This window comes from Uloborus diversus, chromosome 3, assembly GCF_026930045.1.
Source record: "Uloborus diversus isolate 005 chromosome 3, Udiv.v.3.1, whole genome shotgun sequence".
Lineage (NCBI taxonomy): Eukaryota > Metazoa > Arthropoda > Arachnida > Araneae > Uloboridae > Uloborus > Uloborus diversus.
This window is the reverse complement of record NC_072733.1, coordinates 103,199,905-103,218,009: the sequence shown is the minus strand read 5'-3', so window position 1 is coordinate 103,218,009 and position 18,105 is coordinate 103,199,905. Positions and strand designations below refer to the sequence as shown.

Genomic DNA, 18,105 nt, shown 5'->3' with positions numbered 1-18,105 from the left:
AGGGTGAGACGATAATCTATGTGGGGGTAATGAAACAGCAAAAGGTTTGCGATAAACTGTAGTTTCAAAACCGGACTCAGTTCGAGAAACGAGAACATCCAGAAATGGAAGGCAATTATTCTGTTCTTTTTCACAAGAGAATTAAATATGAGGATCAATGGAATTTAAAATAGATAAAGCATCATCAATGCTTAGTTGATCGTGATTCATAAGAACAAACAGTCATCAACATAGCGAACATAGAATTGAAACTGTAGTTTGTGAAACAACTTGAGCTCAAAGTAATGCATGTAAATATCACTAAGGATGGGGCTAAGTGGGTTTCCCATTGCCAAACCATCCGACATTGTATAAAATTTAGCATTAAAAACAAAGGAACATTGCTTTAGACAAGTATGAGTAAGGAAAACTAAATCCTCAATTTCCTTAGAAGTAAAATGAAATTCAGACAGTCTACTCTGAAGGCATGACAATGAACCCTCAACCGGAACGTTCGTAAATAATGAGTTCACATCAAAAGAAGCCATAAAAGAATTATTTGGAACGCAATTCTGAATTTTTTTGACAAAATCGATCGAGTTTTTTACAGTGAATACATTATGACTCATAAGAGGAGAAAACACAGAGACTAAATATTTTGCAAGTTTATAAGAAGCCGTACCAATATTGGAAACAATCGGCCTGAAAGGAATACCAGCTTTATGTAAAGCATAAAATCTAGCGCAATTAGCAATATAAGGAATAACAGAGCGTTTAACATTTAATGGAATAGACTGAACAGACTTGACAGCAGAAGAAATAGCCTTTAACTCATTTTCACTCGGATCTTTAGAAATCTCTAAGTATGGACCAGAAGAAACAGCAGCTGAATAAATCCAGTATTGCCCAACACTGTTGGGAATCAAATCATTCTTTTGATTTTAACTCTTATCAAATTATCCAAAAATGCCCCAATTCGTTGGATCTTGATTTTTGGGAATCTTTCCACATCCTGAGGAACCGTTCTAATTTAGTTAATGATCTTACTGCAATTCCCTATTTTTCTTCTGTGTGGACTCCTTTGTTAAAATTGGTTTAGTTTTTCTATTATTTTTATGTAAACGTCGTACATTTCTTACTTTTATTTTTTTCATTTTTTGCTTTCTTATTTCGTTTTGTGATTAACTAATTCCAATATGTTTATCCTTCACTTTGTTCTTAAATGCATTTCTCCATTTGATACATTGCTTTCATACATAGTTTTTCCCGCTGGTAAATTTATTGCTAATTTATTCAGAGTGGTTTCATTTTTGGACTTTTTGCATTGTTTATGGGTTTTCTTGGAAAATTTATTACTTAACGGTTTTTTTCCTGATGGAATTATATAATAAATTTTGCCTCCAGGTGTTATTTTATCTTTTTTGTTTTGTTTAATTTCTGTTTTTTGATATTTATACTATCTCCTCTTCCACCGTGTTGCTTTTCTCGGATGACTTTTCATCCAGAAGCTCACATTTCTTTGCATTGAAAAAGGTGTTCCTTGTAACACCGAAACACGTGTCTGCAATATTTTGCAATATTTGTGCTTTCTGACGTTGGATTACTGATTTTTTGCATCTTCAGCACAAAGGTATTTATTCGTTACATTACAACTGTTTTTCCCTAACAGTGTTATATTTCACATTTAGACAGTATAGTGTTTAAGCATTAAAATAAACAATTGTCAATAAAGTTTATTGCATCATTTATATGCCACTTTTAAACTTTATATAAAAATAATAACTGTGCTCTCTCCTATTCTTAAGATAAGAATTTTAGAATCTTTAAGGAACTATGATTTGTTTTATCGCATCAATTATGGAAAACTAAGCAAAGGGCAACATAAAAAAAATACTGAACAACAGAGCGGAAAATAATTCATTAGTGCAATATATTCAAAATTTTGAAAATATACAGGTGATATCAATGACAGCAATAGTGATTACCAAACTAATCTAGGTTGAACGTAAGACAAAACTATTTCATTTCTTTACTTTACTGATTCATATTTTTAATGCCCGTTTTAATCCTTTCTAAATGTAAAAAAAAATTCATTTACTCAGCATTCATTTCGGAGATGATTCAAGGAACAAGAGTTACACTTAATGCCGAATTTGAAAGATAAATTATGCTTACTGACACTAGAAAAAATTTCGAAATTATGTATGAATATTAAGCACAAAATATTTTAAGAGCATTTATTATGGATAAATTTTAATATCATAATCGGCCATAATCTGAGAAAATCGGCATAACATTTTTTTGATTTACTTTTTTTCTCGCTTAACGCAGTTGGAGACCTCATTGCAGGATGTTGTAGTGAAGAAATCAGAAAATTTAGCTGTTTTTAATTTTAAATGTTTCAGGTTTTGATTTGTTTAACTCCTTATCTACCACATTATCCAGTTACATAGAAAATCTGCTTCAAGTATTTCTTATAAGTATGTAAGAGAAAATTTAAAGATGCTTAACTGCTAAAAATTCTGACTATTGCCTTATACTTGTAATTAATGACGATTAAATGAAAATCACCGTCAGTTCACAAAGGTCGAAAAATATCAGGACTTTCAAACTTTTTGAAAAGGTTGGTACAGAAATCGAGGTGGTATAAAAACAATTTTTATACTACTTCAAATCTTGAGCTGGTATAGAAATAAATTCAAACACATGTGACGAGCTTGTACAATGACATTTTTAAATAAAGGCAAGGCTTTAAAATATGCTAGAGAGAGTAAATAGAACTCAACGGAACCCCTAAAGTCATCTGGTGAGGCTGAAGGAAAGAGCATAGATTTGGTATGTATAAGTATCGATGGCATTCCAATCTCATAAAGCATTTTGTTAAATTTTCAATCTGGTGATACTTGAAAGCACTGTCGACAAATAAAAGGTTAAGGTGACTGTACTCCATTTGAAATAAATTTCTTTAATTTCGGCGGATCTTGTCTCATCCCCTTAAAACTGCTTTATTTGAAGACAAATGAAAAAGAATACCCTAAATTTCAAAAAGTTACAAGTTCATCCGGAAAAAACTTCTTTAAAAATTTAACTTATAACGTTCATCTATAAAACATAATAAATTATAACTCAGATAATATTTCAAAATGATTGAAAAAGTAATAAATAAACATGCGGGAAAGAGATGATTTTTACAGTACAAACAATGTTTCATGTTATATTTAAACACAGTTTGAGGGAAAAAAATGCTTTTAAAAAAACATCTTAGCGTAAAAAACGAAACCTTTAGGAGAAAGTAATTTATTTTTATCAATCCCCAAAACATTCTACCAAAACAAACTTACGGGTTCTGATTGATAGTGTTCAAGTAAAAGATATTCCCAAGACCAAAAAATGACATTTATCGGGCATAAACACAAGGCTGGGGGGATTATTTTGCGAGCGACAGGCATTTCTGAGTTGTAAGTCAATTTTTTCGTTTATGTTCCCCTAATCACTTAAAGCTTTTCAAAAAACTTCGACTAAGGAGCTAAGGAATATGGCGGAGGCTATTCAGATGTTTTAGAGTGTCTGAGTTTACGCAATGTGAAGAGGGGTTACATTTCAGGCTACTTTAATCCCGGTTTCTACGAGAAACGATCGGATTAAATTTGTCTTTCCTTTTCTTTTTTTCCTTAAGTTTGACAGTGTTTGAATTTATGAAAGTTGTTACATGTTATTTTTTCAGTAAAAAAGTAACGTTTTCTGTGGTTGAAGGAAAAGTATAGAATTTCTTAAAATGAGTAGTAACTGGCGAAATTTAATAGTGAATTCATAAATGTAATATACTCAGGATTACAATATGCCGTTTTATGCTGCATAATTTTGTAATGGAAATAACTTATTTCACCATGTATATTTTTAGTGAGTTGTTTCTGAAACAGTTCAAGCTGCACTAATCGTCATATAGCTGTTTTTTAACTTGAAACGATCGCGTTTATAGATGTAATCGTAATTTCGTTAAAAAAAATTATGAAAATCAATACCAGTTGTTAACTTGCATGTGGTAGGGAAAACAAGAATACATTTTATGGGTTCAAAAAAATACAACATTTTAAAGTCAAATATATAAATTTATAAATAACGAGACGCATGCATAACTAACAATTAAAATATTTTTGAAGGGATAACTTCTTATGGGAGGGTAAACCGATTTGTGACATAACGCGCGTAACGGGGTAAATTTAATTATAATATAGAATGATAGGAACGCACGATACGCGTAGCCACGGTGGCTCGACCTGAAGACGCGGGCATGCGAACCGCATTGCGATCCAATGGGCGTAGGTTCAAGTCAGCCATGAGGCAAATCTTGAGGGTACTTTTCGGAGAAAATCCTAAGCGTTGCTAATAATGATTTGTAAAAAAATAATATATATACGGATCATTGTCATATTTTGCTCATGAATTAACCAATAATAAATATATATTATTTCTGAAGTCTTTTTTTTTTGTTTCTAGGTGAGATCTTCCTTATTTTTGATCGATTCCTTTGATTTACCCCTCATTTTTAACTGACTTCAAAAAAGGAGGTCATGATTTCGTATTGCGGCTTTTTATGTGTGTTTTCGAATTATTCCAATACTACTGGACAGATTTGAATTTTTTTTTTTTTTTTTTTTTTTTGTTTGGAAGGGCATACTTCCCAGATGGTCCCCCAGATGGTCCCATTGTAATTTGGTCTGGATCTGATAAGGGGTCCCGGAGAAATCCAAGAAATTTTAAATTTCATACGTCATGGTCACGTGTTGTTGCTGTGATCGGTGTATTTTCACACCTAAGGTTTTGGCTTTCTCTTGAACGATATTTAATTCTCGCGGCACATGGATGATTAATTTTCTCAACGCTGCGCCGTATGGTAATTTTTTATTATCGGTGTTACTAATGTATTTATTACTGTGTAGCAAAGCAGTAAATTAAATATATTTTGCTACTATAGTAATTAAATCAATTACCTTAATATTTTATTTACTAATAAATAACTTTCTTTAGGAACTAAAATATACAGTTCTTCATTTAATATTCCAATTTTTAAATATATTTAGTGTTCAATTGAGGGGGAATTGAATACAGAACATCCCTCCCCCACGATTTAATTTATATTCTTTAATAATATACATTATAACTGTGTATGATTTCTGAATTTTGACCAATATTCTGGATTTACTATTTCACGATGCCGCCAGTTCAATTTGAAATTAGGATTATATTAATTAGCAGACTTCAAAAAAAGGAGGAGGTCCTGAACTCATCGGAATTGTTTTTCCTTTGTACAATGTTCCATAAATACTCGAAGACACCTGTACCCAAGGGGGTGCACAGGGAGGGGGGAGGGACACCTGTTGACTCGGGCCCGAGCCTGGAGGACGCCCAATATTTTTGTAACTAACGGTGAAATATAGGGGTAAACAATATGGAGAGGGGTCCGGAAAAGTCATTTGTGATGGTTTCCAAAATTTCTATGCACGCCCCTGCCTGTACCGATAAGGAAAAGTCTTTTTTTGTTTGAAACAGCATAGTTCCTCGGCGGTCTAATGTTAATCAAGTTCAGGTTTGATGAAGTTGACGGAACTCTTCAAATATCATACTCACATTTAAATCGATTTGTACTTTATTAACTTTGTATATCGTCTCACTTAGTGAACCGGTTTTTATGCTTTTTTTTTTTTAGTGGTGTTTTTGTTTAGGGGTGGTCTAACTCAGGTTCCAAATCTTTGATTTACCCTATTTGTTCTTTAGGGAAAAGTTAAGGGTAAAACAATAAATTTCATGCAATTTCCCTCACAAACGATTAAATATAAAACTCATTAAGGCCATAAAACAAAGGTTTATACTTTCTTTACCTATAGTTAAAGAAAATACTAAAGATATATATTATTAAGAGTAATGATAGTGAAAATTTTGAATTGAATATTCTCTGAAGCAAACATAAAATTCATTCTAGTGGAATTTTTAATCTTCATCTATAGTGGGGCCATGTGAAGAAACATGCGAATTTTATCACGAGTTACATGACACTAATTGCGAAACATAAATTATAATTTACAATATTGCAATTCTAAAATTTACAATTTTACAAATTTAAACTTAAAGCGATTTAGTTTTTTTTTTAGTGACTCGTGCATTTGCTTTCGGAAAGCAAACTTTGATAAAGTTGAACAAATGATGAAGACAATTTTTTTTTGTACATTAGTTATGCATTTGAAAAAGCCTTTCTTCACAGTCGTCGGAAGTCTCCGAGACGCTCGCCGTGTTATTTACACCACTAAAAAGCAAAAAATAAATTACTTTTAAATATAAAAAAAACCGCCTTCAAAAAATACCCAGGAACTAAAAAGTAAAAAATAACTGATTACACTTACATTCTATTTCCTACCCAAACATAGAAATGAAATTTATTTTACAATTCCAGTACAAAAATCAACTAAACTAAACACCGAATTATAAAATAAACACTGATTTAAATTACTATACGATGAATTTTTTTAAATACCTAACTAATTATATATGATCTCTTAATTTTTAAAAACCTTTTGAAATCGGGGCCTCCTATAAACTACTACCTAACGTAACTGAGTAAGTTTAGTTTTAAAGACTAATTTCGCGTATAGTGTTAAATTAGTGTTTAATTCAGGATTCGGTGGGCTGTGGGAACTGAGGTTTTCGGTTAACTTTATAAGCTTAACTTGCGCTGTGACTGACAGAGCTGAATGGCTCAATCGGCAGAGCGTTCGACTGGTAACCAGAAGAAAATGAGTGTTCGGGCCCAGCCCGGACTAGCCGTATCGAAAAACCAGGCTAATCACGCATTACATGAACACTTAAAATACAAAAAATAACACAAGTCAGGCAGTAAAATAAATGAGATTAGAATGCTCCTTGCTGTTACGAAAACTTGATGCAACCTGTAGCTAAATTGTTTCTTAATTGTAAGGTTTTTTCTTCTCTTCTGTTTATATGAACTTTGGGCTCCGATCAGAAAACTAAAGCATAATATAAGCGAAAATATAAGTATCACGTTTAAGATTTCAGACTACAATAGAATAATTTGTGCTCAAAAAAAAAAAACCAATTGTATTCTGAAATGTAGATTCTTCTGATGACAGTTTTTGACCCTTTGTACAAATAACAAAATTACTACCCCAAATTGAAATTACGCTTTTCATTTAGTTAACCTATGAATATTTATTAGAATAAGAAGCAAAACATTAAAATTACAAACAACTCGATGGGTAATATTTTTTTTTCTCTTTCGGAAAAAAAAAATAGCCAGTCACATTTTTACTACATTCGAAAAGCTACGCTTAAAATACGAACTTAATTGAACTGATTTTGTATTTAACCGTGCGGTTAAATGATAAACACGTGCTGCCATCTAAGCCATAAGAGTTCAAGCAGCCTGCGATAGCAAATTGTATAAATTTTCAGAAATAAAAACACTTTTCAATATCTTATCTTAGATATTATTTCTTTGGATTATGTTTCTGTCGGTAAGCGAGATCTTTCTTCTTTATTGTAGAAATTCCCTCTCATATTAAAGCTTACCGGGCCGGCATGTGACGAAAAATAGACCTATGATCTAAAAATCAAATTTTCGGAAACGCCCCTTGCTGCTGCAAAACCTTAATCGAAGGGTGTTCTTTCTTTTTTTAAAGTTTTGACTCCGTTTAGATAACTAAGCATAATCGATCTGTACTAATAATATAAAGCACTAAAGTTTGTTTGTTTGAACGCACTAATCTCAGGAACTACTGGTTGGAATTGAAAAAATTCTTTTTGTGTTGAATAGTCCATTCATTGAGGAAGGCTATCTATTCCATACTAATAATATAAAGCAGTAGAGTTTGATTGAACCCACTAATCTCGGGAACTACTGTTTCGAATTGAAAAATTCTTTTTGTCCATTTTTCCAATGGTCCATTCATTAAGGAAGGCTATATGCTGTATAACATCAAGCCTTGACTAATAGGAGTGGAACAGAAATAAAAAATGTTATGAAAACGGGAAAATTTATATTATAATATAAAATGTTTGGAACGCAGAATATGAGTAGCCATGGTGACTTGACCTGAAAGTGTGGGCTTTGCGATATAGAGGGCGTAGGTTGGAGTCAGCCATGAGGCAAATCTCGTGAGTACATTTCAGAGAAAATCCTAAACGATGCTAAAAATGGTTCGCAAAAAATATTATATACCTATTATTGTGTTATTTATCTTATTAATTAACTAATAATATAAAGCTGAAGAGTTCGTTTGTTTGAACGTAATCTCAGGAAGTACTGGTTCGAATTGAAAAATTCTTTTTGTGTTAAATAGTCCATTTATTGAGAAAGAATATAGGATATTTTTGAAGCGATAACTTCTTATGTGAGGGTAAACCGATTTGTGACATAACGCGCGTAACGGCGCAGCTCTCGTCTGGCATTCCTTTTGTTCGGGCATACGACAGAAGTTTCTTTATTCTTTGGGTCAGCTTTAAGCGTTAAGTGATAGTAGAAAAAGTAATGAAACTAACAGAAGATAGGGATAATCATCGCAACATAACGCAATCTCCTAACGAAAGGTGAGTTTAATAATACAATATAATACCAATAACATTGTAAACAATATGTATTCAAAACAGCATTTAATCTTTAAATTTATTTTCAAAACAAAAACATTTTTGCGATTAGTTATACTAAAAATATAACGCTTGATTTAGGGTTTTGAACTGTGATAAGGTGTAGATATTTTAAACGAATTTCATCCCCGCAGACTTCGCAACGCGGGTGTTGGGGACGGCCGAGAAAACAAAAAAATAATAAATAAACATTTAAGTTGTGCATCACAGAATAAAATCTGCATCACAGAATAAAATCTAAACTGACTTTAACTGTTAAACAATCACTCGTTAAAAAGTCAGTTATTTGGGGGGGGGGATCCAATAAAGTGTGCGGTTAAGGTCCCTGGTGATTTTGCAGGGGGGGGGGGAATGATGATACTAAATTTATTCCATCTTTTAAACGTATTGTGCAATTAAAGAGACAAAATATAAGAGCAGGAGGCGTAGCATTTTATCAGAATGATCTTGATTGCATAAATATTGTCACTTCAAATATAGGATTATATGTTAATAATGCTAAAAGCTTTAATACGGCTACACAAAACGATATTGGTGAAATGTGTATAGTGGAATTTCTCAATGAAGCAAAGCAACAAATTATTATTGCCAACATATATATATCTCCAAACAAAAGTATTTCAAGTATTATTCAATTTAGTCATAAACAGCTTTTAAATTATACACAAGAAGGTTCTACTTTAGTTAATGAAGATTATTATACAACTCCTTTAATTTTAACCGGAAATTTTAATGTTAATTTTGCTTCTGATCGATCCAAAAATTTATTATTGTTTCTACAATCAAAATTACAATTATAAATTGATTAATAAGTCAGAAGAAGCCACTACAAGTCACGTAACTGTACTTGATGCAGTCGTTGCAAAATTTTTAGATAAGATACAATGCAAAAATTTCGTTGCTTATTATAGCTACCTTATGCCCATTTTTACTTTCATAGGATTAAATAATGATAATAATTTAATCCTATGAAAGTTATCACTTCTGCCGAGCGTCCCGTGACGCACATTTTTTTTCTTTAGTATTTATTGATTTTTTTTAAATATTTCCCGTGATCATACAACATAATTTTGAAGTTTTTCATCATTGTTTTTATTATTATTTCTATTATCATCCTTGCTGTTATTTTGAGTTTTTTTTTTTTCAATGAAAACTTCTATTTTTCGTTAAAATATGAATGTTTCCTTTTCAGTTACAGTATGCTTACTCTATTTTACAATGAATTTTTTGTATTTCCTAACATTGAAATTAGGGTAAGAGTTATATTCAATTTTAATAACTGTATGGATAAAAGGCAAACTATTAGCTTTGAAGGAAAAAAATAAGCAAAACCTTCTTACGATGGGAGTCAAATATTACAAAAATTCTTCACACAAACATTGTCGTTAACTATTTTTTTTAATCACAAAATTTAAAACAATATAAATTTTGGAAGTCAACTATAGATAAAAGTACCTCAGTTTTGTATAATATCAAACAACACTCTAAAATTACTCTTTTGCTAAAACGTGACTTCAGACAAAAAATTCTAAAAAAACATTTACTGTTCACAACGTTTCATTTCAAAAGCATTACTTTTTAAGTTCATGGTCTAAGATACTTTTTATATTCATTTCTTCTGTGAATATTGTAAACGAGTACAGGATAAGAAAGTCTTCTCAAGATCTTCATTCCGCACCGCTCATTAGCATTTTAGTGTTCAGAATAGTGCCAACTCTTTTGTGCATTATTGTTTTTGCCAAAACCTTGCATTTTTAGTTATGGTATATATAGTTTTATTATAGTATCTGTTTTATGAAGATTTTTTAAAAAATGATTTCGCATTCTTTTTCGCCATTTGTGTCGTTGAAATTATGTACAGTAAAACCTGTAAAGTTGACCACCCTTGTAAGTTGACCACCTGTCTAAGTTGACCACTTTTTTCAGGCACGGAATTAATCCTTATTACATAAATCAACATCTTTAAGTTGACCACAAAAGTAGTGCACCGCAAGGGATCAACTTACACAGACAATGATAACACATAAATAATATCTAGAGTGCTCGGGAAAAAGAGTATAAGTCAAAAATTGAGTAAGATCAGGTTATTTCATATTTATACTATATGGACCTTGATTTACTAATTTTGAAAAAGAAAATTGTAGTAAACATTGTGAAAATAAACAAACACCTGATGGAGTGGTCTACTTCTGAAATCTAGGAGGAAAGCTGTGGAAAAACAGCTCCCCTTAAAATTCAGTATTTTTGACTTATACTCTTTTGCCCGAGCACCCTAGATATGACAAATGAAATTATTTACTCAGATAAGTATCTATCTTCAACTATAAGATCAACGTTGAAGAAATAAGGAAAACCCAATAGAAACATCCTACAAAATCAAACAATGTACCTAAACTTCGAAAAAAACGCATTCAAAAATCTGTTCGCTGATCACAACAACGTAGCATGGACATGGTCTTTCGCAGATATCTACACTGTCGGCAAGCATCCTTTCGAACTTTTACCTCGCCATCTATTAGGAATTCATAGAACTATTCAATTAATTAAACATTTAATTTCCAATTACAAATATTTCCGTCAATCTGATTTAAAAAATAGCCTATAGCCATCCTCAATAAATGAACTATTCAACGCAAAAATAATTTTTTAATTCGAACTAGTAGTTCTTGAGATTAGAGCGTTCAAACAAACTCTTCAGCTTTATATTATTAGTAAATTAATTGATAAGAAAAAATAAGACAATGATACGTTTACGTATATATTTTTTACAAATCATTTTTATCATCGTTTAGGGCTTTCTCTGAAAAGTACCCTCGAGATTGCCTCATGGCTGATTCGAACATACGCTCACTGGATCACGAAGCCCGCAATTTCAGGTCAAGGCACTGGCTACGCATATTCTGCGTTCCAAGTATTTTACATTATAATATAAATTTTCCCGTTTTCATAACAATATTTATTGCTGTTCCACTCCTATTAGTCAAGGCGTGATGTTATAATGCTTATAGCCTTCCTTAATGAATTGACTATTGGAAGAATGGACAAAAAGAATTTTTCAATTCGAACCAGTAGTTCCTGATACTAGCGCGCTCAAACAAGCAAACTCTACAGCTTTGTATTATAAGTATACATTTTACCAGAATCAATGTGGTTTTTTTTATTTTTCATGCCTGAAAATGAATTAAAACATTTGCTAGACCATACATATTTTAAGCTATATATTTGCTTTTAGACATCTTGATGTAACATAAGTTTTTTTTTCTTTCTAGTAAAGAGAGATAAATAGACACGTATTTCGCCAATGGAAGATTAGGGCGTGAGTCCTGGAAGATGTACTAGAAAAGTAGATAACGCGAGTTGTACTCGTTCTTATCGCCAATAGGTTGGCATGATAAGTATTTTTCTGATTTTATACTGATCCCCAGAAGATGCGGGGCGGATCACTGAAAAGTTTTCTAATTGCTCTGATGTAATTTAGAGCTCAGTGAAGTAAGTTGGCTTAGAAATAGAAAGAAAAGATTAAAAGAGGACCCATTTGGGAGTGAGATAAGTTTTGAGTGTATGCGTATGAAAAGACGTAGTAAAGTTGTCACGAGAGACTGATTTCTGTACGTTTTTTCAACAACTGCCTTGTTTACGCGTTTTTTGAATACTTTAAACTATCACTCTAAATAATTCATAATTTTTTTTTTTCAGTTGCCTTTCGAAAATTCGGCAGTTGCAATCAAATGAATTGCCATCTTTTTACTCCAAAGTATCAACATATGCCCTGATTTCTGAGAAACACTGTAAGTTTACTTTTTCTTACCATAAAATTTTACACTAACTGATGAATCTTTTGAGAAGGCATTCTCGTAAATAAAGTTAGCTCAACTTTCATAACAAAAATTACTACTGCATTCAAAACACCAAGCTACTCTCAGACACATTGCTAAAAATAAATCTCATAACTTGCCCAACTACCAAGAACGAATGCTTAAAACGCACACATTGTATTTCAGTTCATGCTTATCGTATTATTTTTCATCGTTATCTTTTCTCGTTCACTTAGCGGATTTATTTTCCTGTTTCAAACTTATACGCGTAAGTTTTCTTCAAAGTTTTTCAGGAAACTTGAACAATCAGCTAAAGTTATGCATTGACTAAATTATTTAACGATGTGTTATCACATATAAATTTAAAAAAAGTCATATAGAGTAGTTATGCAAGTTTTGAAGCCAAAAGTGTCTGAAATTTCTAAGCGAACTTTGTCTACATGTGTAAAGTTTGTTCACGGTCCTTTTATTTGGTTCATTTTTTTAAGCTCTTGTTTTAAACTTACAGAACTAAGCGTTTCAGTTGTTGAAACGTACCCTATTAATGACACAAGATAACCTCTTGTTTCTCACTTCGTGTTTTTGGTCTTTTATAAGAGAAAACTTTAATTCCTGTTTAATCTTTTAATAACCAAACACAGTAAAATTAAATTTTAAAACGTAGTCCAGTATTATGTGTATTTTTATCAAAAGTAATGTTCTTCACAACACGGATATATTAAGTTAAATCGTAAATGTGCATTAGTGATAGATCGTTCCAGTTTCATGTTCAAAATTACTATATTTTAACAAAATACGTTCAGAAATGCTAAAGAATTCAGAGATAACTCTCTGTTACTGAACATTATAGGTTTTGGACAGTTGTACATTCCCCTCCCCCCTTAGTGTGGAAATATTTTTCCGCTTCAGAATTTAAGAATGGTCAAACACACTCGTAATAAGTCTCTAAAAAGCGACATATGAGAAAACATTTATGCAATTATTAGTTATGCAATTATTCATTATGCAATTTAAGTAATAAATTCATAACAAAAACAATTAATTAAAATTGCTCACAAAAAGAAGTATTTAAAAAATTCTCTACAAGAGTATTTTTGTCAAAAGCATTAATAAGCAAAAAGAAAACTTTCTACATCTTCATATGAAGTGAGACACATTTTAATTGGCGAGAAAAATGCACTTAAAAGTTTTATTTATTTAACGCCTACAGACGAAAGAATTTTTGTCACAAACAAAACACAGCTCCTTGCTTTTTTGCTTGCTCAAAATGATTGCGGGCTTGCTTAAACTGATAATCCACAGTATGTCATCAACAAACAAGTTTTTCCTCTTATGATGTATTTATTAGTTTTATAAACATTACTTTGGTTAAAGCAACAGTTTCCTTATTTTCACAAAAAGTTCAAGTTAATTGGTCTTGTTATAACATGACAGCAACAGCTGCACTTCGCGTTCATGCTGATTTTTTCACTTCGCATATTAGATTTTCAAAGGTCCATAAAAGCCCCCATTTTATGCTAGCAATGAATATAATAGGATGTTTTTTTTTTTTTTTTTTTTAAATTGCTACGCTCACTAAATTAGTACGCATGTTTGTGTAGCTAGAGAATATTGTTACATTATACAGACAAACTTAAATAGGACATTTTGTAGCAATATTAATTATGTAAGGGCATTCATTTCGAGGAAAACTTTGTCAATTTAGCGATTATTTACAGCGTAGTATATATATATATATATATATATATATATATATATATATATATATATATATATATATATATATATATATATATATATATATATATATATATATATATATACATATATATACACTGTTAAAACTACAGGTTGCGTTTGGCACTTTTCAGGGGTGAAACGCTTGTTCACCAGCGACACCTAATACGGAGCCGGAATGGCACCTCTTACTAGGGCGAAAAATGGGCACCTTTTAAAAGACAGGCAGCGCGGGGGAAAAGAAGGAACCTTCGGAGAGAAAAATGGCACGCTCACTGATTTCTACAGTAGATCCTCTTCCCCCTCCCCCTATTGTGTGCGTTTTTGAATATTATTGTGTTCCATTTATTGTTTGGGTTTATGATAGACAAAGTCTTGGTACTTTTTTCACATTGAATTCATTTTGAATTGAAACTTGTCATTTAAGGCATTTGATCACATTTCAGACTTTCCAACATAATATAGAAGTGTTCATGACTTCAATTCCTCTATCTGAGTTCTAACTCTCATAAAAACCCTTGGATTGCTCAGTAGTTTTAAGTGATACTGACATTTACTACAGCATGATACTAAAAAATAAGAGTGTAGGCATTTATGGATAATTTACAAGCACAGCCAAAAATATTCAGTTATATTACAATCACGGAAAAATCAAATCGTTTCATAAAATGCAGGCGTTCAAAATATTTTAATCAAGAGTAACATATTGATACGTATTATATAGTTCGACATTTGAATATCCTATTTGAACATAAGTAATCTAAAAAAGCACTTTTTTTTCTTTGTTAAATAGAAACTTTTTTGACACTAAAAATCAAAACAAATTTTTAGCACCCTACATAATGAAAAGCATTGGAAACAGAAATTAGAGAGAAAAAAAAATAAACGCGTCTAGACACTGCATTCGGTTTTTGAAATAACAAGAACGAAATATTTTCACGTAATGAGTCATGGCATGAAACACACAGAGAGATTTCTTTTCAAAGCTTTTTTTTTCTTTGCTACGTCTACGCAGATATTTTATTGAGAAGATTAAGACATTTAGTGTATCTGTGCTGTAGCCGTTAGTTACATCATTGAATTTTCATCCCGGTTACTTATTAATTATTTCGTATTGCTAACAATAAACAATTTTGGGGAAAATCCGTGAGACCGCAGACGTGACAAGCAATGAACACCATATATTAGTACGCGTGATAAAAATAGCCATACATTACTATGTTAAAACGGTTAACTATAAACAATAAGCAGTACTCAGTTTACTTTGTTGAAACACAACTCTGAAAACACTAAAAGCCTGTTGGAAAGCCTTAAATGTTATACCATGATTAAATGCCTGTACTTACGCAAGGTTTTGAAGGTTTGTCCCAGAAATGTGGAATTTTATTCCAGTATAATTGTCTATTCAAATGTGAAAATTTAATGTACCAACAACTACGTTGCAGCATCGTCGTCCGCCATTAAAGTCGCTGAATTGAACTTATGCCGGAGTGCACAGCGCATGTGCGAGCGAGGCACCTTTGCGGAGGAAAAGAGTCGCTATTGGCTACTGCGTGAGCTGATGCCCTTCATTACCTTCTTTCATCCACTGAGGTGCTAAAAGATATCGGAATAATATTTCCTAGTCTCTGTGGCACCCTGTGGCTCCGTCTTTGCACCCTATGGCAGAAAATCGCACCCAGCTGGCACCTCTGGTTATAACAGTGTATATATATATATATGTATATAAATTACCCTTTCACATTGTTGTTTCAAAATATAATTTAGTTGATGAACCAGAAGAATCCGTTATAACTTGTAAGCTCAGGTTCAAAAAAGTTCAACTGCAATTTTGTTTTTTTTTGAGGAAAAGAAAAAAATAACTAAATTATTTTCATAACTACATTAACTCTTGTTTTAGAAATCTTCTATATTCTCTAGTTCTCTAAAAATGCACTTTCTTCTTTTCAGAATTCCTAAGGGAAATTTATGGAAATGAATATAAGCGAGCTTTACGACAATCTTACTTTTGACACTGTACTTTTCCTGAATGATACAAACAGTAACTGGTCATCAAATGAAAATCCAGACGTAGCTTCTACAGCTGTAGTTTCTACAGTGCTTGGTCTACTGATTCTGTTTACGATTGTTGGTAATATATCTGTGATAGTAGCTATAACTCGAGAGAAAAATCTGCAAACTAAAGGAAACTGCTTAGTTTTATCCTTAGCAGTAGCAGATTTGCTAGTAGCATGCTTAGTCATGCCATTAGGAGCTGTTTACGAAGTTCATAAAGAGTGGACCCTTGGTAGAGAACTGTGTGATATTTGGACATCATGCGATGTGCTTTGCTGCACAGCATCAATTTTGCACCTAGTGGCAATTGCCGTAGATCGATATTGGGCAGTAACAGATATTGACTACGTACGTCAGAGACAATCGTGGCATGTTGGACTTACTATTTTAATAGTTTGGATTGTTGCTTTTTGCGTATCGATTGCACCACTAATTGGGTGGAAAGACGGCCTACATGAAGAAAGGCTACTGAATGAAAAACGATGTCTAATTAGTCAAGATCCTGGTTATCAGCTCTTTGCAACTTGCGCCACTTTCTACGTACCGCTGGTGGTTATATTACTTCTATATTGGCGAATTTTCCGAGTGGCGCGAAAGAGAATAAGACATAAGCCTGGAATGAGAGCTGAATCTCGACTCGTTTCTGCCACAGTTCTGGCTTCATTGGTAACTGAAATGACCTTGATATCTACAACCACATCTTCTTCTCATCCCAGTTCAGATGATTTCTTGTTGAGTAAAGAACAAGTGCTAAAGAAACGAAGAAGAGGTAACATAAGATCAAAACGAGAAAGAAAAGCCGCTAAGACTTTGACCGTCATCACTGGCGTCTTTGTAATTTGCTGGTTACCTTTCTTCACCATGGCACTACTAATGCCTTTATGTGAAGAATGCCAACCCAGCAATGCAGTTTTCAGTTTTGCTTTATGGTTGGGTTATGCTAACTCGATGCTTAATCCTATTATTTACACCGTTTTCAGCCCTGATTTCCGAATGGCTTTTAAACAATTGTTTTGGAGTTCTTGTCGTGCGTAAAGTGTTGCACTTTGTGGCTTATTCATCACTGTGATTGGAGAACAAATATTTTATGTGTGCAATCAAGAATTTACGTATAAATAAATGTATACTTCTGTGTTAAATGTTTTGTGTAATTGTGAGTTTTCCTCAAAAATAGTTATGACATGGGTTAAAATAATTTCACGATTATGAAAAAATTAACTGCACAAGAATAAGATAATTTAGGTCCTATAACTCCCTATTAGCACTTAAATTGTTTTGTTCTACTATATTACTCTCAGTATCATTATTTTAAAACTAAACTTATTGAGAAAGAACTAATGTGATTGATTTTAAACTACTTTAAAAAGGACAACTGAAAAAATTCTATACTATAAAAAGAACAAAATATCAACCAAGTTCATACTGAGTTTTGAGCAAGTCTTTGAAAAATTCTTTGAGAAGGAAGAAAAAATGAATTTGTTTTTATCACAAACCACATTTTCACGAAATATTTTTCTGTCTTGAGAAAAAAATGTAGCAATATTTTGAGGGAATAATTTTTCCTTTAATCAACGAGAAAGAACATAAGGTTTATTTTTAAGCACTTCAAATAAACCGTGCATTACTTGTTCCCTGCTGTTGGAACATAATTTACGTTTTGAGTACAGATTGTAGTTCATACTTAATACATTATATCTTTCATTTGAACAATTAAACCGTGCGAATCTTTCAAAATTTCAGAAGGTGAATTCCTCAACATTGCAACATTGTATAGATATGATCTTTTCCAATTTTTGAAGTGTCTTATTTTTTGAAGCTCAGCTCTAACTTCGCCAGAAGTAATAAACGCGCCGTTTGGAAACTG

The 18,105-nt window shown here is 32.1% G+C and overlaps 1 protein-coding gene across 1 annotated transcript in view; it reads left to right on the top strand.

Moving 5' to 3' along the window:
- Positions 1–17,365, top strand: part of LOC129218152 (5-hydroxytryptamine receptor 2A-like) — a 66,952-nt gene extending 49,587 nt beyond the window's left edge. Inside the window, exons 2-3 of the mRNA XM_054852367.1 lie at positions 12,331–12,422; positions 16,137–17,365. Coding sequence (XP_054708342.1) covers positions 16,155–17,276 — 1,122 coding nt within the window. The 5' untranslated portion in view covers positions 12,331–12,422; positions 16,137–16,154 and the 3' untranslated portion in view covers positions 17,277–17,365. The remainder of the gene's footprint in view (positions 1–12,330; positions 12,423–16,136) is intronic.
- Positions 17,366–18,105: the final 740 nt, after the last annotated feature.